The sequence below is a fragment of the Salvelinus alpinus genome, chromosome 35 (genome assembly GCF_045679555.1).
Source record: "Salvelinus alpinus chromosome 35, SLU_Salpinus.1, whole genome shotgun sequence".
Lineage (NCBI taxonomy): Eukaryota > Metazoa > Chordata > Actinopteri > Salmoniformes > Salmonidae > Salvelinus > Salvelinus alpinus.
The window spans coordinates 8338234-8360105 of record NC_092120.1 but is presented as its reverse complement, the minus strand read 5'-3'; the positions used below and the strand labels follow the sequence as shown (position 1 = coordinate 8360105).

Here is a 21872-nt window from a genome sequence, read left to right as displayed (position 1 = left end):
AATACAGTACAGTACAGTACTAGATAATACAGTACAGAACTAGATAATACAGTTCAGTACTAGATAATTCAGTACAGTACAGTACTAGATAATACAGTACAGTACTAGATAATACGGTACAGTACAGTACTAGATAATACAGTACTGAACTAGATAATACAGTACAGTACTAGATAATTCAGTACAGTACAGTACTAGATAATACAGTACAGTACTAGATAATACGGTACAGTACAGTACTAGATAATACAGTACAGTACTAGATAATACGGTACAGTACAGTACTAGATAATACAGTACAGTACTAGATAATACGGTACAGTACTATATAATACAGTACAGTACAGTACTAGATAATACAGTACTGTACTAGATAATACGGTACAGTACAGTACTAGATAATACAGTACAGTACTATATAATACGGTACAGTACTAGATAATACGGTACAGTACTATATAATACAGTACAGTACAGTACTAGATAATACAGTACAGAACTAGATAATACAGTTCAGTACAGTACAGTACAGAACTAGATAATACAGTTAAGTACAGTACAGTACTAGATAATACAGTACAGTACTAGATAATACAGTACAGTACTAGATAATTCAGTACAGTACAGTAGTAGATAATACAGTACAGTACTAGATAATACAGTACAGTACTAGATAATACAGTACAGTACTAGATAATAGAGTACAGTACTAGATAATACGGTTCAGTACTATATAATACAGTACAGTACAGTACAGTACTAGATAACAGTACAGTACTAGATAATACGGTACAGTACTAGATAATACAGTATAGTACTAGATAATACAGTACAGTACTAGATAATACAGTACAGTACTAGATAATACAGTACAGAACTAGATAATACAGTTCAGTACAGTACAGAACTAGATAATACAGTTCAGTTCAGTACAGTACAGTACAGTACTAGATAATACAGTACAGTACTAGATAATACGGTACAGTACTATATAATTCAGTACAGTACTAGATAATACGGTACAGTACTATATAATACAGTACAGTACTAGATAATACAGTACAGTACAGTACAGTACTAGATAATACTCAACTACTCTCAACTATTCTAAGGACAGTTTTATTGCATCTTTAATCAGCACTACAGTTTTCAGCTGTGCTAACATAATTGTAAAAGGGTTTTCTAATGATCAATTAGCCTTTTAAAATTATAAACTTGGATTAGCTAACACAACGTGCCATTGGAACACAGGAGTGATGGTTGCTGATAATGGGTCTCTGTAAGCCTATGTAGATATTCCATAAAAAAATCTGCCGTTTCCAGCTACAACTGTCATTTACAACATTAACAATGTTTCTGATCAATTTGATGTTATTTTAATGGACAAAAAATCTGCTTTTCTTTCAAAAACAAGGACATTTCTAAGTGACCCCAAGTTTTGAACGGTAGTGTATATATAGAGATAGATAGACAGAGAGGCAGAGAGAGAGATCTAGGTAACGGAACACGTTCCTCTCCTGCGAGAGCATCCTAGAACCAGGTTAGAGAACATATCTCCCTTTCGGGAACGCAGACTTGTCAGGTTCGGGTTCCTGCAGTTATTTATGTGAACTGTGTGCTATTCCCTTCAGGTGTGTGTTTGCTGAGATAACACCAGGAAACACATTGGAAAAAAGCAGGAAAAACAGCGATAGCGATAGAATGCTTTAGATAGCTTAGGTGCAGCATTCCGAGAGGACTGGGAAAACACTGGGATAGTTCAAGAATTCCCATCGTTAACGGCATAGCATAGGGGAACTAATGATAACACTGAAAAGTTCAAAACAGATCACTCATCGTTTGTATCTAGACTGGAAAGTCAAACTGGTCAATACTGTTTCTTTACTCATCTCTTTCATTCTTCCTGCTTGTTTTCTTTAACTCATTCATTTTATTGTTTTAAAGTGTGGTGTGGTTTTAAATACAATTTCATTAAAGTTTTATTGGATTTAATTGGATCCAATCCCAGGCCTAACCAACATTCTAGACTGACTCCATTCCAGAAGAGAAAACAGGACATTAAACTGGGTTGCTTCACATCCAAAATCTTCCAACATAACAACACAACATTTCACCATAAAGAAACCATCAAACCACACATTCAGCCAGTGATACAACCTAATGGCCCCCAGAGACCAGACAACAGACAACAGACAAACAATGATAAACAACAGGAAAATTAAAAGCTAATTTGATGGTGGGACTGGGAGGGTAATTTAAGACAATGTGTTACTGGCTAGTCACACGATGAAAAAGAGATATAAAGTGATGTGACAACAGTTATTATGTTATTATGTGTTGTGCAATGTTGGTCAACATTATTGTATAATGGATCACTTGAAGGTTTTATAGAGATGTATTGGACTGTGTGAGCCAAGGATTTTAGGAGGGATTTTTGGATTTAAAGACAGAGACACACGTAGGCATAAGGGACACACACACACATCCTCCCTCCCTCCCCTCACACCCTCCCTCCCCTCACACACACACCCTCCCTCCCTCCCCTCACACACACACATCCTCCCTCCCTCCCCTCACACACACACCCTCCCTCCCTCCCCTCACACACACACATCCTCTTACCTGCATGGTGTGGAAGCTGCGTGTCTTTTCGAAGTGGAACTCGATGTCAACGCTGCCCTGCCCCAGAGCCTCTCTGCTCCAGCCCAGGTAGTCATACCCCGGCCACACCCTCAGCTCCTTGGTCTCTGTGAAGTCATCCCCTCCTAACACACCGTCAAACAGCTGGCCCAGGCCTCCGAACTGAACCCTAAACACATACAGTACACATTATTACACCGTTATACATATACTGTACACATGCCAAGGCATACACAGTCATACATTGTACATGTGACACACAGAGACATGCACACACCCACATCCAGACATATACGGAAGTGCACACACACACACACACACACACACACACACACACACACACACACACACACACACACACACACACACACACACACACACACACACACACACACACACACACACACACACACACACGCGTACACACAACTCAGACTGCTATGTCTCAGCTTTCTCACACACACACACACACACACACACACACACACACACACACACACACACACACACACACACACACACACACACACACACACACACACACACACACACACACACACACACACACACACACACACACACACACACACACACACACACACACACACACACACACACACCTGCTGTATATAGGTCTGGGTTGCATCAAAACCGTTAGCTCACCCGCTATGAAAACAGTTGTGCCCCATTAAAAAGGCATATGTGAATATAACCTCCCTACTTTCCCCCATCCCTGGACAATACAGTCTGGAAACAGAGTACAACTCCCTCAGCAAATAAAGATCATTACACCAGATCATTTCATTCTTACTCGATTAGGTGGACAGAGAAAATAAACATTGGGTAGAGGAGTTGTTTCGTGTGTGTGTATGACAGACTAAAGGCATTTGGCTGACTGCGGCTCACTAAGGCCCTGTTCACTACTAACAGATGGGATGAGTCCAGGAGCAGAGCAGCACCGGAGGGGGCCTGCAGACGATGCAGGCCATGTTTCAGCTAGCTACTAGTTCCTTTATATATTCATCCATATTTTACCAGGTAGGTTGGCTGAGAACACATTCTCTTTTACAGCGACAACCTGGGGAAAAGTTGCATTTGTGTGGGACCCAACTAAAGCCAACGGAGGACGAAGACCAATCTCAAGTAGCCAGCCAATACCCACAGAGCTGAGAGAGGAGGATGATGCTTACCCTGACTCTACGCTGCCATCGTAGGTGGAATCGTTGAGGTACACAGGTGAGCCAGACAGGTGCATCACATGACCCACTGGAGCTGTGTACACCAACAGGCCATCTGAGAGAGAGAGAGGGAGAGGGGGAGAGAGAGAGAGAGAGAGAGAGAGGGAGAGGGAGAGATAGAGAGAGAGAGAGAGAGAGAGAGAGAGAGAGAGAGAGAGAGAGAGAGAGAGAGAGAGAGAGAGAGAGAGAGGGAGAGAGAGAGAGGGAGAGATAGAGGGAGAGAGAGAGAGGGAGGGGGAGAAGGAGAGAGTGAGAGAGAGAGGGAGAGAGAGAGAGGGAGGGGGAGAGGGACAAAGATAGAGAGAAAGAGATAGAGGGAGAGGGAGAGAGTGAAAAAGAAAGAGAGAGAGAGAGAGAGAGAGAGGGAGGGGGAGAGAGAGTGAGAGTGATGGAGGGGGAGAGGGAGAGGGAGAGGGAGGGGGAGGGGGAGGGGGGAGGTATATATAGAAAGACTACATTAATAATATACACTTTAATAAGATACAACATACATCATCTTTACCATCGCCTGGTCAGCTACACATTACCTACATAGGTTGGTTAAGCCTGTGTTCAGGAGATGAGAAACACACAGGCAGAGCAGACATCTCTCCAGAACAGCTCTATAGAACATTAGTCAGTGAAACATTAGACTCTCTCTCCCCCCAGCCAGCCTGTATGGCTAATCAGTATGTTCTCCTAGCACAGCCCTGACGTCACTCACTGCAACTAGCACCTTCTCCTTCAGCGCTCACATCCAGAATAAACACAGCTTTTACAGAGGCAGGGAGTGTGTGTGTTTGTGTGTACATGTGTGTCCGTGTGTGTGGGGGACATGGGCTCAGTCCCATTGGGGTCTTGCACAATAAACAAACCACATAGCATACCGGTTCCCCGCCACAATGTAAAACGTGATGATGGAACAGGAATGTGTGCTGAGAAATGTGTCTGCCATTTCTGTGAATCTGCATGTTATAGTGTTAGTGGTTATAGAGACAGAGACAGAGACCTCTCTAACAGACAATAATGATTCCAGGAAGATAGTCAATCTATCCCCAGAGAGACACACAGGAGGTTGAGTCTTAAATGACATCCTATTCCCTATACGGTGCACTACTTTTGACCAGAGTTCAGGGAATAGCTAGTGCCATTTAGGATGCATCCAGATGCAGCGACCCCAGGCACTAAGGCTCAGCACTAGGCTTGATTTACAGCCAGTCAGCCAGCCATTGTGTGAAGGGAGGAGGACAGAGAGGAGGAGACGTGACCCACCCATAAACACAGTGTAATTCACTGGTGCTCTGTGAGCACGAAACATACCATCTATCATCCTCTGTGCTGTAGTGTCTCTTATCTGTGGTAAAACTGGATGGTTTTATCTCAGGCCAAACCAGACAGTAAATGAAACGTCATGGTGAGTTTACTCTATGACCATGTCTGCAGAAATACGTGCTTGAAGACACACATAATCAGCCTTATTACACACATTTACCAAATCTAGCAAACAGACTGTAAATTCAAGGCGACACACAAACGCATGCACACACTCTCACACACTCTCACACACACACACACACACACACACACACACACACACACACACACACACACACACACACACACACACACACACACACACACACACACACACACACACACACACACACACACACACACACACACACACACACACACACACAGCAATTTAGGGATGGTGAAGTCGTTGGCCATCCCCCTAAGTATCTGTAGTGCAGACAGCAAAGATATGAGTAGACAGTGTGATGTCCTCTATGCTGTGATCTTCCAAAGGCCTTCTTTTCAATGTCTGTCTGTATCCACCTTACACTCTTAGAAAAAATGGTTCTGGATAGATCAAAAAAGGGTTCTATGCTTGCTTCATATATGGCCCCCCTAAAGGTTCTATATAGAACCCTATATGGAATTCAAGGCTTCTATGTGGAACCAATTTTGGTTCTGATCAAAGAACCCTACAAAAGGGTTCTACAGTATATAGTGCCGTATATGAAGCAAGCAATATAACCCTTTTTGGTTCTATCCAGAACCTTTCTTTTCAATGAGTGTATTAATTAATCTGCTCTAGACCCACACACATGCAGAACCCATCCACACACATTTCCCAACTATCAGACAGGCAGACAGACAGACAGACAGACAGACAGACAGACAGGCAGGCAGGCAGACAGACAGACAGACAGACAGACAGACAGACAGACAGACAGACAGACAGACAGACAGACAGACAGACAGACAGACAGACACACACAGACACACAGACAGACAGACAGACAGACAGACAGACAGACAGACAGACAGACAGACAGACTAGGTGTCTGAGAAGCTACAGTGTGATGTCATATGATCCTCCAAGGTCTGTGTGTCTAGAGTTTAGAACACCTGAGGACAAGGACACACATCCATTTATACATCCTCACTCTCTCTTTCATTCTCTTTTTTCTCACACACACACACACACACACACACACACACACACACACACACACACACACACACACACACACACACACACACACACACACACACACACACACACACACACACACACACACACACACACACACACAGCAATTTAGGGATGGTGAAGTCGTTGGCCATCCCCCTAAGTATCTGTAGTGCAGACAGCAAAGATATGAGTAGACAGTGTGATGTCCTCTATGCTGTGATCTTCCAAAGGCCTTCTTTTCTTTTTTTTCAATTTAAAGTTTTATTAAGTTTTCAAACAACCAACCAAACACATTCCACATTCACAGATGTGACAGACTTAAAAAAAAAAAATAATAATAATAATAAAAAATAAAAAAAATGTTATATATATATATATACAGTGGGGAGAACAAGTATTTGATACACTGCCGATTTTGCAGGTTTTCCTACTTACAAAGCATGTAGAGGTCTGTAATTTTTATCATAGGTACACTTCAACTATGAGAGACGGAATCTAAAACAAAAATCCAGAAAATCACATTGTATGATTTTTAAGTAATTAATTTGCATTTTATTGCATGACATAAGTATTTGATACATCAGAAAAGCAGTACTTAATATTTGGTACAGAAACCTTTGTTTGCAATTACAGAGATCATACGTTTCCTGTAGTTCTTGACTAGGTTTGCACACACTGCAGCAGGGATTTTGGCCCACTCCTCCCTACAGATCTTCTCCAGATCCTTCAGGTTTCGGGGCTGTCGCTGGGCAATACGGACTTTCAGCTCCCTCCAAAGATTTTCTATTGGGTTCAGGTCTGGAGACTGGCTAGGCCACTCCAGGACCTTGAGATGCTTCTTACGGAGCCACTCCTTAGTTGCCATGGCTGTGTGCTTCGTGTCGTTGTCATGCTGGAAGACCCAGCCACGACCCATCTTCAATGCTCTTACTGAGGGAAGGAGGTTGTTGGCCAAGATCTCACGATACATGGCCCCATCCATCCTCCCCTCAATACGGTGCAGTCGTCCTGTCCCCTTTGCAGAAAAGCATCCCCAAAGAATGATGTTTCCACCTCCATGCTTCACGGTTGGGATGGTGTTCTTGGGGTTGTACTCATACTTCTTCTTCCTCCAAACACGGCGAGTGGAGTTAGACCAAAAAGCTCTATTTTTGTCTCATCAGACCACATGACCTTCTCCCATTCCTCCTCTGGATCATCCAGATGGTCATTGGCAAACTTCAGACAGGCCTGGACATGCACTGGCTTAAGCAGGGGGACCTTGCGTGCGCTGCAGGATTTTAATCCATGACGGCGTAGTGTGTTACTAATGGTTTTCTTTGAGACTGTGGTCCCAGCTCTCTTCAGGTCATTGACCAGGTCCTGCCGTGTAGTTCTGGGCTGATCCCTCACCTTCCTCATGATCATTGATGCCCCACGAGGTGAAATCTTGCATGGAGCCCCAGACCGAGGGTGATTGACCGTCATCTTGAACTTCTTCCATTTTCGAATAATTGCGCCAACAGTTGTTTCCTTATCACCAAGCTGCTTGCCTATTGTCCTGTAGCCCATCCCAGCCTTGTGCAGGTCTACAATTTTATCCCTGATGTCCTTACACAGCTCTCTGGTCTTGGCCATTGTGGAGAGGTTGGAATCTGTTTGATTGAGTGTGTGGACAGGTGTCTTTCATACAGGTAACGAGTTCAAACAGGTGCAGTTAATACAGGTAATGAGTGGAGAACAGGAGGGCTTCTTAAAGAAAAACTAACAGGTCTGTGAGAGCCGGAATTCTTACTGGTTGGTAGGTGATCAAATACTTATGTCATGCAATAAAATGCAAATTAATTATTTAAAAATCATACAATGTGATTTTCTGGATTTTTGTTTTAGACTCCGTCTCTCACAGTTGAAGTGTACCTATGATAAAAATTACAGACCTCTACATGCTTTGTAAGTAGGAAAACCTGCAAAATCGGCAGTGTATCAAATACTTGTTCTCCCCACTGTACATATATACATACCTACATATACATACACACATACACACAAATAATAATTATAACAAAATTTAAAATGTAGAACTTGCAGCAGCACTATCAAGGTTCTTATTTGCTATTTCCAGCCTTAGCTGAGATGACGAGCCAATGATTAGTTTTTAGATTTTACAGCACCTTACACAACACGCATCTGCTCACCTCCCCGATCCCCCCATTCACTCTGTCCAATTTGAGATATAGTGGAGTAGTGGAGACCAGAGTCTATCAAACTTGGGCTGTCTCTTGTGGAGGTCATAAGTGAGCTTTTCAAGAGGGAGAAAGTCAACAATCTGGTCAATCCACATTTTAAATGTAGGAGAGGTACTAGAGGCCCACAATAGAAGGATACATTTCTTAGCAAAGTATGTAATGGTCATGAGCAAATTTTCTCTGTCAGGATCAAGAACAAAGTCCTGCTGGGCATTAAGAAGATAGAGACACGGGGTCATATCAAACTGTACATCTAGTATTTTCTGTGCAGCAGTATGTATAGATTGCCAAAATCTGGCAATCTCTCTACAGCTCCAAAATACATGCATATAGGTTCCACTTTCAGAGGTACATCTTTTACAGTTAGGAGAAATGTCTGTTTTCATTTTATGGGGTCTCAAGGGAGTGTAATAAAATTTGTACAAAAATTTGTAATTCGATTCTTTCATTTTTACATTAGTAGAGGAGCAGTATACCCTGTCGCAAACCTCCGCCCATAACTCATCACTGATAGTCAGACCAAGGTCCTTTTCCCAGATTATTTTCAAAGGAGTAAAGGAGGAGCCTCCTTTCTCAGAAAGGAGTCTATAGATATAGGATATTTTGCCTTTAATGGATTGCGCTGTGACAAGAAGGGTTTCAACTTCGTTCAACTGAGTTCTAAACCTCCTCTTGGAAGTAAATGAGGAGATGACATGTCTAATTTGAAGATATTTAAAAAAATGGGATCTTGGCACATTGAATTCACTGCAGAGCTCTTGAAAGGATTTCAGTGTAGTGGTCTTCTGATGAAATAGGTCTGAAAAGGTCCTGATTCCTAGAGTATGCCAAAGATTAAAGTTGGCATCCCTCAGGGCTTTTGGCAAGTCTGGGTTGCCTACTATAGGCGAGTGAGAGCATATTTGGGAGGAGAAGCCCAGGTATTTCTTACAGTCCCTCCACGCTAGTAGGGTGCTGTAAATCACAAATGTTTTGGCTATGTTGCCCACTTCACTAAAGTTATTAATGAATATAGTTGAGCTTAGTGGCAATGAACCACAGGATTGGGCTTCTATCTGGATCCACGTTGACTCTTGTCTGTTTGTGATCCATGTTAGCATGTTGCGGATTTGGGCAGACCAGTAGTACAATTGAAGGGAGGGAAGGGCAAGACCGCCCTTAGATTCAGGTTTCGATAGAGTGGAGAGCTTGATCCTAGGTTTTTTATTGCCCCATATAAATTTGGTGATGCTTTGGTTAATTGTTTTGAAAAAGGAAGCTGGGAGATAGCATGGGAGCATCTGAAATAAATAGTTCAGTCTAGGGAGGATGTTCATACGGATTACATTAATTCTTCCTACTAAGCTAATTGGGAGGGAGATCCAGGTTTGGAGGTTGTTTTTGATTCGATCCAGGAGTGGAAGATAATTCTCCTTGAAAAGCCTATTCAGATCTGGTGTTATGAATATCCCAAGGTATTGAAACCCCTGTGTCTTCCATTGGAATGGGCATAGTGTCTTCATAGAACTGGTGAGTGTAATATTGAGAGGGCAGACAGTGGATTTGTTAAAATTTATCTTATAACCTGAAAACGTGCCATACTGAGCAATTGTGTCTAAAATGGGAGGAAGGGATTTCTCAGGGTTGGATATGTAGAGCAAGACATCATCCGCGTAAAGCGAAATCTTGTGCTGCAGGCCGCCTGCAGGAACACCTGTAATACTTGGATTGCTCCTTATCAACTCTGCCAGAGGCTCCGCCCCCAACAAGTAGAGCAGGGGGGATAGCGAGCACCCTTGTCTTGTGCCCCGTCCCAAAGGGAATCTGTCAGAGTTCAGTCCGTTAGTAGTCACCATGGCATTTGGATGAGAGTATAGTGATTTGATCCATTTAATAAAGTTTGGGCCCATATTGAACTTTTCTAAGACTGAGAACAAAAAGCTCCACTCCATCCTGTCGAACGCCTTCTCAGCATCCAGTGAAGCCAGCAGGACAGGGGTCTTCTGTGCGTTTACTTGATCAATAATATCAAAAAGACGGCGAATGTTATCAGAAGAGTATCTGTCTCTAATAAATCCAGTTTGGTCCGCTTTTATTATTTTGGGAAGAAGAGTGTTTAGTCTTTTGGCCAGCAATTTGGTAATTATTTTGTAGTCGAAATCCAACAAGCTTATGGGCCGGAAGGAGGAGCAGGATAGGGGGTCCTTGTCTTTTTTGAGCAACACTGTAATGCGAGCTGTGCGCATTGAGTCTGGGAGAACTCCGTTTTTGAAAAAATCCTCCAGCATTGGCATGAAAATAGGGCTAAGCTGGGGCCAAAAAGCTTTGTAGAACTCTCTGGGGAATCCATCTGGGCCTGGGGACTTGTTAGGTGGCATGGAGGTAATTGCCTCCAGGATCTCCTCAGGAGTGAAGGGGGAGTTGAGATCTTCTTGGTCAGTCTCTGATAGTTTAGGTAGCGAGATTCCCTCTAGGAAGGAGTGGAGTTCTGCTTCCGTGTGTTTTCTCTCAGAGGTATATAGTTTGCAGTAAAAATCATGAAAAGTTAAATTGATCTTTTTTGGGTCATATGTGACCTCGTCCTCTGCTGTTCGGATAGCCATAATTGTACGCTCTGACTGCTCTTTTTTTAATTGATAAGCAAGCAATCTACTAGGCCTATTGCTATACTCATGGTATTTCTGTTTAGTAAAGAAAACTTTTTTTTTAATCTCCCGAGTATAGTCCAAATTCAGTTTGGCTTTGGCTGCTTTAAGTTGACTCCAGGAGGTGCTGTCTGTGGATAGTTTATGTACTTTTTCACAGCGTTCCAGCTCCCTCTCCAGATCTAGCCTGTGTGCTTCCATTGCTTTTTTCTTAGAGGAAGCATATGCAATTAGATGACCTCTTAGTGTGGCTTTAGCAGCGTCCCACATTGTGGCCGGAGAAACAGGAGAATCTTTGTTGTCTTGTGTGTAGTTGTCTATCCATGTAGTTACCAATGTATGGAATGCTTCGTTTGATAGCATGGAGGTGTTGAATTTCCAGCTCTTTGACCTCGGGATGTTTTTGCAGAGGTCAAAGCGGAGGTGGACAAAGGCGTGATCCGAAAGCGCTATGGGTCCGATTCTACACGTGGCTGAATTTATGAAACTCTTTGGGATAAAAATGTAATCTATACGGGAGTAGGTGTTATGGACATTAGAGTAGTATGTATAGTCCATAGATGAGCTATTAGTCTCTCTCCAGATATCTATCAGTCCCATCTCTTTAGTAAGAGAGTTCAACATCTTTGCAGATCTAGGATTTGTGGTGGGGACTTGAGATGATTTGTCTAGGGTTGGGTTCAGGGTACAATTAAAATCTCCGGCCAACACTCCAAAGGAAACACAATGCTCATTGAACAGGGTTATCATTTTCGACATAAAAGCAGGAGTATCTGTGTTAGGGGCGTATATGTTTAAGAGAGTAATTGGTTGCCCATACAGTGACCCAGTTATCAAAATAAATCTCCCCTCCGGATCAGATATGTTTTTGTCAATTATGAATGGAACATTCTTATGGATAAGTATGGCTGTGCCTCTACTGTTGGATTTGAAAGATGAGAAATACACCTGTCCCACCCAAGCTCTGCGGAGTTTGGCATGTTCAGCATCACAGAGGTGTGTCTCTTGCAATAGCGCAATGTCTGCTTTTTCCTTTTTTAGAGCACATAGTATCTTTTTCCGTTTTATTGCATGACCTAGACCATGGCAGTTCCATGTCAATAGATTTAAGGTACTAGTCATCGTCATCGAACAGTAATCGAACTTTAGTGCAAGTCATCTCTGGGTAAAGGTGGATAGTAGTTACAGCTGCGTTCACATAAAAGGAAAATAAATGGTTTACATAAAATAACAGTCTCTGAACACCCCAGCCGAGTTCCCAAACAACTCGACATATCCCGTTGGATCTATTACCTCCCCGCTCAGTCACAATTCTGTGTTCCAACAACAACAACAACAAAAAACGGGAACAGTTAGCAACGCACAACGTCTCCCCCTCCCCACCAAAGAAATGCCTCATCCTCTCCGCCCCGCATTGGGTAAATGACAACGTAGCCCCCGTCCAGACCACATTAAAAATGGGAGAAAATAAAATCAATAGCCCAGCCTACATATAGTAGGCCTAGGTTATAATATGGAGCCTATCCCTCTCAGCTAAAGGAACATAAATATAGATTAGACGGCTATAATGACATTTAGCAGGGCGGGTGGGTCTTTGGATATCGGCTATATGTTGTCTTACCTCCTTTAGTAATAATAGTAATCGCATTTAGTCATTGGTCCATTTCTCATTGACCGGGGTTGTCTTTCAAAAAACGTTTTGCCTCTTCGGGAGTTTTGAAGTGTCGCAGGGCTCCTTGGTGAAGAATCCTGAGCTCGTTTGGGTATTTGAATCCCCTAAAGATGCCTCGGTCAATGGAGCATTTCTTCACCTCGTCAAACTCTCGGCGCTTTCGGCGTATTCCAGCTGACAGGTCCTGGAGTAAGGTGAGTTTGGCGTTTCCCACTGTAATGGTGTTGGTTTTCGCCGCCTGTAGGACTCGTTCCTTGTCGGTGAATCTCAAGAAACGTATGGTGATTGGGCGCGGTGGTTGTCTGGCTGCTGGTGGGGGCCTCAGTGCTCGGTGAGCTCTCTCGAGTTCTATGGGTCTGTCGGTGGACAGGTGGAGCCACTCGGGAAGTTTGTCTTGCAGGTAGCGGATCAGTGGCATGTTTCCCTCTTCTTTTTCGCCCAGATTTAATAGAACACAATTATTCCTTCGCCCCCTGTTTTCCAGGTCCTCTGTTTTCTCTTCCAGCTGCTCTATTTTTTTTTTAGCATATGCTATTGTTTCCATGGCGTCTGTCAATAAGTTTTCCGTGGATAGGATTCGCCCCTCTGCCTCGTCCAGGCGCCCCGCGTTTATGGTTATCTTGTTGTTTATGTCAGGCAAAGCATTTTCCAGGATTGTCACCTTGCCCCCTATCGCACTGAGCTGAGCGTTAATGGCATCTAGTTTAGTGTTGAGTTCTGTACGTTGGGATCTCAGCTCAGAAAAGATGTCTTCGACAGAGTGCGAGGTTGGCCTTCGTTGGGCCTCGGGGGGGAACGGGTCCTCTTGCTCCTGGCTAATGGCGCTAGCTTTTTCTGAAGCTAGCTGCTTCTTGGAGGCTTTTTCCGTCGCTAGTGCTCGAGTCCGGGTAAAAATGTCACCTTTAGTGTCGCCTTTTGTAGCCGCCATGACTTTTTGACTAAAGCTAAATGAGTTTAAACTTGAAGTGGAGGTAAGATTAGGAATTGGAAACTACTTGTGCGGAGCTCCTAGTTCATGCGGCCATCTCGTTCAGGGGTCACGTGATCCCTCCCAAAGGCCTTCTTTTCAATGTCTGTCTGTATCCACCTTACACTCTTAGAAAAAATGGTTCTGGATAGATCAAAAAAGGGTTCTATGCTTGCTTCATATATGGCCCCCCTAAAGGTTCTATATAGAACCCTATATGGAATTCAAGGCTTCTATGTGGAACCAATTTTGGTTCTGATCAAAGAACCCTACAAAAGGGTTCTATAGTATATAGTGTCGTATATGAAGCAAGCAATATAACCCTTTTTGGTTCTATCCAGAACCTTTCTTTTCAATGAGTGTATTAATTAATCTGCTCTAGACCCACACACATGCAGAACCCATCCACACACATTTCCCAACTATCAGACAGGCAGACAGACAGACAGACAGACAGACAGACAGGCAGGCAGACAGACAGACAGACAGACAGACAGACAGACAGACAGACAGACAGACAGACAGACAGACAGACAGAGACACACACAGACAGACAGACAGACAGACAGACAGACAGACAGACAGACAGACAGACAGACAGACAGACAGACAGACAGACAGACAGACTAGGTGTCTGAGAAGCTACAGTGTGATGTCATATGATCCTCCAAGGTCTGTGTGTCTAGAGTTTAGAACACCTGAGGACAAGGACACACATCCATTTATACATCCTCACTCTCTCTTTCATTCTCTTTTTTCTCACACACACACACACACACACACACACACACACACACACACACACACACACACACACACACACACACACACACACACACACACACACACACACACACACACACACACACACACACACACACACACACACACACAGTGACTCACCGTTCCACAGACAGCCATAGAGCTCAACTCGTAGACAGACGCTCATGACCCGGTCTGCCAGGGGGTAGAAGCGGACATAGCGGGCAACAATGGGTGGACCCAGGTCCTTCAGAACCACATCATAGGTGTTCTCATTCCCAGACACCACCTGGTGGGCGAGGGGGGGGGAGAAAGACAGTCAAGAGTAGCATGGAGACCCATTGAATAACCATGAATAGCATAATTAAGCGTTGAGATGTGAAAAAGAAAACTAGTGAGATTCAAGGATGTTGTGAGTGGGTGGCTGAATAAAAGTTTAGCATAAGACAGAAATGATGGAATGAGTCAGAGAAGCAGAGCCAAGGGGAGAGAGATACATTAGATAGATAAAACACACACACACACTTCACTTTACCTCCTGCCCCCAGCGGTCCTTCCAGGTGATCCAGGTGCGTCCGTCTCGGGAGTAACGGAGCCGGTAGCTGCGGGCAAACTCCTGGCCGTGCCCGTCGGCATGGCGACCCTGGGTACCCACCAGAGCCAGGAAGTGCAGTGAGCGCAGGTCCACCTGGAAGAGAGAGAAGAAGACGTCTCTAGTCACTGATCCAAGGTCAGTTGTAATGTAGTGCTCTGACCCTCAGGACCATCCTAACCCTCTACCTCCAACACAGGGAAACTTGGGAAGCTAGGAAACTTCTACCTTGATTAAATAAAACACAAACTCTAACCCAATGAAATGTGAGTATTGGTAGGATGATTGCACCTCTAGCCAATGGAAACAGAGAATCCTACACATACAGTGTGTGGTTGTAGCCCATGGAATAGGCCTGTGTACTCTGTCTGACCTGGAGGTACTCTGAAGCACTGGGGAACACTGCTCCTGCAGGACACCACGCACCGTCCCCCTCTCCTGTACTCAACCTGGGAGACAGAGAAAGATAGAGAGAGAGAAAGATCGAGAGAGAGAGAAAGATCAAGAGAGAGAAAAAGAGAGAGACACAGAAAGACAGAAATTAAGACAGAGATGAAGACAGAGAGAGAGAAAGAGAGAGATGCAGAGAGAGAGAGACATAGACAGAGAGAGAGAGAGTGAGAGAGAGACAGAGAGACAGAGAAACAGAGACAGAGAGAGAGAGACATAGACAGAGAGATATTCCCAAACCTTCCATAACAAAGCCATCACCTACAGAGAGATGAACCTGGAGAAGAGTCCCCTAAGCAAGCTGGTCCTAGGGCTCTGTTCACAAACACAAACACACCCCACAGAGCCCCAGGACAACAGCACAATTAGACCCAACCAAATCATGAGAAAACAAAAAGATAATTACTTGACACATTGGAAAGAATTAACAAAAAAACAGAGCAAACTAGAATGCTATTTGGCCCTAAACAGAGAGTATACAGTGGCAGAATACCTAACCACTGTGACTGACCCAAACTTAAGGAAAGCTTTGACTATGTACAGACTCAGTGAGCATAGCCTTGCTATTGAGAAAGGCCGCCGTAGGCAGACATGGCTCTCAAGAGAAGACAGGCTATGTGCTCACTGCCCACAAAATGAGGTGGAAACTGAGCTGCACTTCCTAACCTCCTGCCCAATGTATGACCATATTAGAGAGACATATTTCCCTCAGATTACACAGATCCACAAAGAATTCGAAAACAAATCCAATTTTGATAAACTCCCATATCTACTGGGTGAAATTCCACAGTGTGCCATCACAGCAGCAAGATTTGTGACCTGTTGCCACAAGAAAAGGGCAACCAGTGAAGAACAAACACCATTGTAAATACAACCCATATTTATGTTTATTTATTTTAACTTGTGTGCTTTAACCATTTGTACATTGTTACAACACTGCATATATATAATATGACATTTGTAATGTCTTTATTGTTTTGAAACTTCTGTATGTGTAATGTTTACTGTTCATTTTTATTGTTTATTTGACTTTTGTATATTATCTACCTCACTTGCTTTGGCAATGTTAACACATGTTTCCCATGCCAATAAAGCCCCTTGAATTGAATTGAATTGAATTGAATATAGAGAGAGAGACAGAGATATAGAGAGAGAGACAGAGAGACAGAGAGACAGACATAGAGAGAGAGAGAGAGAGAGAGAGAGAGAGAGAGAGAGAGAGAGAGAGAGAGAGAGAGAGAGAGAGAGAGAGAGAGACAGAGAGAGAGAGACAGAGAGAGAGAGACAGACATAGAGACATAGAGACAGAGAGGGAGAGAGACAGAGCCAGAGAGAGAGAGAGACAGAGCCAGAGAGAGAGAGAGACAGAGAGAAGGGGAGAGAGAGATAGAGAGAAGAGAAGAAGAGAGAGAGAGACAGAGCCAGAGAGAGAGCGAGACAGAGAGAAGGGGAGAGAGAGATAGAGAGAAGAGAAGAAGAGAGAGAGAGAGAGACAGAGAGAGAGAGAGAGAGACAGAGACAGAGAGAGAGAGAGAGACAGAGAGACAGACATAGAGACATAGAGACAGAGAGGGAGAGAGACAGAGCCAGAGAGAGAGAGAGACAGAGCCAGAGAGAGAGAGAGACAGAGAGAAGGGGAGAGAGAGATAGAGAGAAGAGAAGAAGAGAGAGAGAGACAGAGCCAGAGAGAGAGCGAGACAGAGAGAAGGGGAGAGAGAGATAGAGAGAAGAGAAGAAGAGAGAGAGAGAGAGACAGAGAGAGAGAGAGAGACAGAGACAGAGAGAGAGACAGAGAGAGACAGACATAGAGACAGAGAGAGAGAGAGAAAGAGACAGAGACATAGAGAGAGAGAGAGAGAGAGACAGAGAGAGAGAGACAGACATAGAGACAGAGAGACAGAGAGAGAGAGACAGACATAGAGACAGAGAGGGAGAGAGACAGAGCCAGAGAGAGAGAGACAGAGAGAAGGGGAGAGAGAGATAGAGAGAAGAGAAGAAGAGAGAGAGAGACAGAGCCAGAGAGAGAGAGAGACAGAGAGAAGGGGAGAGAGAGATAGAGAGAAGAGAAGAAGAGAGAGAGAGACAGAGAGAGAGAGAGAGAGAGACAGAGACAGAGAGAGAGACAGAGAGAGACAGACATAGAGACAGAGAGAGAGACAGAGACATAGAGAGAGAGAGAGAGAGAGAGAGAGAGAGAGAGAGAGAGAGACAGAGAGAGACAGACATAGAGAGAGAGAGAGAGAGAGAGAGAGAGAGAGAGAGAGAGAGAGAGAGAGAGAGAGAGAGAGAGAGAGAGAGAGAGAGTGTGCTTTAACCATTTGTACATTGTTACAACACTGCATATATATAATATGACATTTGTAATGTCTTTATTGTTTTGAAACTTCTGTATGTGTAATGTTTACTGTTCATTTTTATTGTTTATTTGACTTTTGTATATTACCTACCTCACTTGCTTTGGCAATGTTAACACATGTTTCCCATGCCAATAAAGCCCCTTGAATTGAATTGAATTGAATTGAGAGAGAGAGAGAGAGAGAGAGAGAGAGAGAGAGAGAGAGAGACAGAAGGGGAGAGAGAGAAGAGAAGAAGAGAGAGAGAGAGAGAGAGAGAGAGAGAGAGAGAGAGAGAGAGAGAGAGAGAGAGAGAGAGAGAGAGAGAGAGAGAGAGAGAGAGAGAGAGAGAGAGAGAGAGAGAGAGAGAGAGAGAGAGAGAGAGAGAGAGAGAGAGAGAGACAGCCCCTTGAATTGAATTGAATTGAATTGAGAGAGAGAGAGACAACCCATATTTATCCTTATTTATTTTAACTTGTGTGCTTTAACCATTTGTACATTGTTACAACACTGTATATATATAATATAACATTTGTAATGTCTTTATTGTTTTGAAACTTCTGTATGTGTAATGTTTACTGTTAATTTGTATTGTTTATTTCACTTTTGTATAATATCTACCTCACTTGCTTTGGCAATGTTAACACATGTTTCCCATGCCAATAAAGCCCCTTGAATTGAAATTGAAATTGAGAGAGAGAGAGAGAGAGAGAGAGAGACAGAGAGAGAGACAGAGACAGAGAGAGAGACAGAGAGAGACAGACATAGAGACAGAGAGAGAGAGAAACAGAGACAGAGACATAGAGAGAGAGAGAGAGAGAGAGAGAGAGAGAGAGAGAGAGAGACATAGAGAGAGAGAGAGAGAGAGAGAGAGAGAGAGAGAGAGAGAGAGAGAGACAGATAGAAACATAGAGACCCGGAAAACCTGAGTCTACGCCTTCACTATGGTGAATCACTAAAACAATACAGAAATACACTACGGAAAAAGAAGGAACAGCACGTCAGAAATCAGCTCAATGTAATTGAAGACTCCATAGACTCTAACCAATTCTGGGAAAATTGGAAAACACTAAACAAACAACAACACGAAGAATTATCTATCCAAAATGGAGATGTATGGGTAAACCACTTCTCCAATCTTTTTGGCTCTATAACAAAGAATAAAGAGCAAAAACATATACATGATCAAATACAAATCCTAGAATCAACTATTAAAGACTACCAGAACCCACTGGATTCTCCAATTACCTTGAATGAGTTACAGGACAAAATAAAAACCCTCCAACCCAAAAAGCCCTGTGGTGTTGATGGTATCCTTAATGAAATGATCAAATATACAGACAACAAATTCCAATTGGCTATACTAAAACTCTTTAACATCGTCCTTAGCTCTGGCATCTTCCCCAATATTTGGAAACAAGGACTGATCACCCCAATCCACAAAAGTGGAGACAAATTTGACCCCAATAACTACCGTGGAATATGCGTCAACAGTAACCTTGGGAAAATCCTGTGCATTATCATTAACAGCAGACTCGTACATTTCCTCAATGAAAACAATGTACTGAGCAAATGTCAAATTGGCTTTTTACCAAATTACCGTACAACAGACCATGTATTCACCCTACACACCCTAATTGACAACCAAACAAACCAAAACAAAGGCAAAGTCTTCTCATGCTTTGTTGATTTCAAAAAAGCCTTCGACTCAATTTGGCATGAGGGTCTGCTATACAAATTGATGGAAAGTGGTGTTGGGGGTAAAACATACAACATTATAAAATCCATGTACACAAACAACAAGTGTGCGGTTAAAATTGGCAAAAAACACACACATTTCTTCACACAGGGTCGTGGGGTGAGACAGGGATGCAGCTTAAGCCCCACCAGCAGCACCCGGTCTCACCCTACTAGAATCCGAAGTCAAATGTCTACTGTTTGCTGATGATCTGGTGCTTCTGTCACCAACCAAGGAGGGCCTACAGCAGCACCTAGATCTTCTGCACAGATTCTGTCAGACCTGGGCCCTGACAGTAAATCTCAGTAAGACCAAAATAATGGTGTTCCAAAAAAGGTCCAGTCACCAGGACCACAAATTCCATCTAGACACCGTTGCCCTAGAGCACACAAAAAACTATACATACCTCGGCCTAAACATCAGCACCACAGGTAACTTCCACAAAGCTGTGAACGATCTGAGAGACAAGGCAAGAAGGGCCTTCTATGCCATCAAAAGGAACATAAATTTCAACATACCAATTAGGAATTGACAGAGAGAGACAGACATAGAGAGAGAGAGAGAGAGAGAGAGAGAGAGAGAGAGAGACAGAGAGAGAGAGAGAGACAGAGAGAGAGAGACAGAAGGGGAGAGAGAGATAGAGAGAAGAGAAGAAGAGAGAGAGAGAGAGAGAGAGAGAGAGAGAGAGAGAGAGAGAGAGAGAGAGAGAGAGAGAGAGAGAGAGAGAGAGAGAGAGAGAGAGAGAGAGAGAGAGAGAGGGGGGGTTATTGAATGATTAATTTATGGATTCCATAATGAGATCATTCTGGATAGAATATAACTATCCCAACCACAAATACTTCTTACAGAGACCACAATATCCATCACCACAAACAGACCACAGTACACCCACTTAGTCGCTGGCATTAGGATCAATTCACACTGAGAACTGGTCCACATGAAGCAAACCAAACTTGGACCATATAAAGACCAGCCCTAACACCAAGACACAGTTCTTCCTGTCAACATTGTTGAATCGAATGCTAATAAAGTTTTACTACATTTGATGGTGATCCCACTGAGGTCAACCGAGACCACGCACACCACAATCTACCATTCAGAATCTACTGATGGAGGGTGGGAAGGGGGAGATAGAGGGAGGGATGAATGGATGAAGAAAGAGAGAGACAAACCAGGCCTCTGCATCCTGCATCAGCCAAAATGATTAATATGACAGATCACTGCCGTGCAAAACGAGAAAAACTGTCCAAGTCCTCTATTCCCCCCGTCTTTCTATCCATTCCCTTCTTCCCCTTCTCTTCCCTTCATCACTCTCTATTCCCTCTCTCTCTATCTCTCTCACTCTCAGACCAGCCAAGTACTCTATCCCTTCCTCCTTCTCTCTCTAAATGCCCTTCCTCCCTCTCTCCTTCCCTCCATCTAACATGCTGTCATCCAGCTGCTTTGGGACAATATCACAATGAGCACCTCCCTAAGATCACACACCAGGCTTCCTCCCTCCCTCGTTCCATCCCTCTTTCTATCTCCGCTCCTCCCTCCATCACAGTGACAAGCCCATTTTCCCTACTTCTCTCTCCTCTCCCTCCCTCTCTCTCTCCCCAATCACCCCCCCCCCTCTCTCTATTCCCCTCTCTATCTTTTCCCCTTTCCCTCTCTTCTCTCTCCCTCCATTCTTCTCGCTCTCTCTCCTCCCATCCTTCACACTATCTATCTCTCCCCTCCCTCTCGCTCTCTCTCCTCCCATCCTTCATACTATCTATCTCTCCCCTCCCTCTCACTCTCTCTCTCCTCCCATCCTTCATACTATCTATCTCTCCCCTCCCTCTCACTCTCTCTCCTCCCATCCTTCATACTATCTATCTCTCCCCTCCCTCTCACTCTCTCTCTCCTCCCATCCTTCATACTATCTATCTCTCCCCTCCCTCCCTCTCACTCTCCTCCCATCCTTCATACTATCTATCTATCTCTCCCCTCCCTCTCGCTCTCTCTCTCCTCCCATCCTTCATACTATCTATCTCTCCCCTCCCTCTCGCTCTCTCTCTCCTCCCATCCTTCATATTATCTATCTCTCCCCTCCCTCTCACTCTCTCTCCTCCCATCCTTCATACTATCTATCTATCTCTCCCCTCCCTCTCACTCTCTCTCTCCTCCCATCCTTCATACTATCTAT

At 43.7% G+C, this 21872-nt stretch overlaps 1 protein-coding gene across 2 annotated transcripts in view; it reads right to left on the bottom strand.

Moving 5' to 3' along the window:
• The window catches only part of LOC139564193 (epithelial discoidin domain-containing receptor 1-like), a 131501-nt gene that overhangs the window by 33914 nt on the left and 75715 nt on the right, over window positions 1-21872 (bottom strand). For both annotated transcript variants that reach the window (XM_071383466.1, XM_071383465.1), the window contains exons 4-8: window positions 15555-15630; window positions 15125-15277; window positions 14731-14878; window positions 3831-3933; window positions 2623-2809 (exon numbers count right to left, since the gene is read on the bottom strand). In XM_071383466.1, coding sequence (XP_071239567.1) covers window positions 2623-2809; window positions 3831-3933; window positions 14731-14878; window positions 15125-15277; window positions 15555-15630 — 667 coding nt within the window. The remainder of the gene's footprint in view (window positions 1-2622; window positions 2810-3830; window positions 3934-14730; window positions 14879-15124; window positions 15278-15554; window positions 15631-21872) is intronic.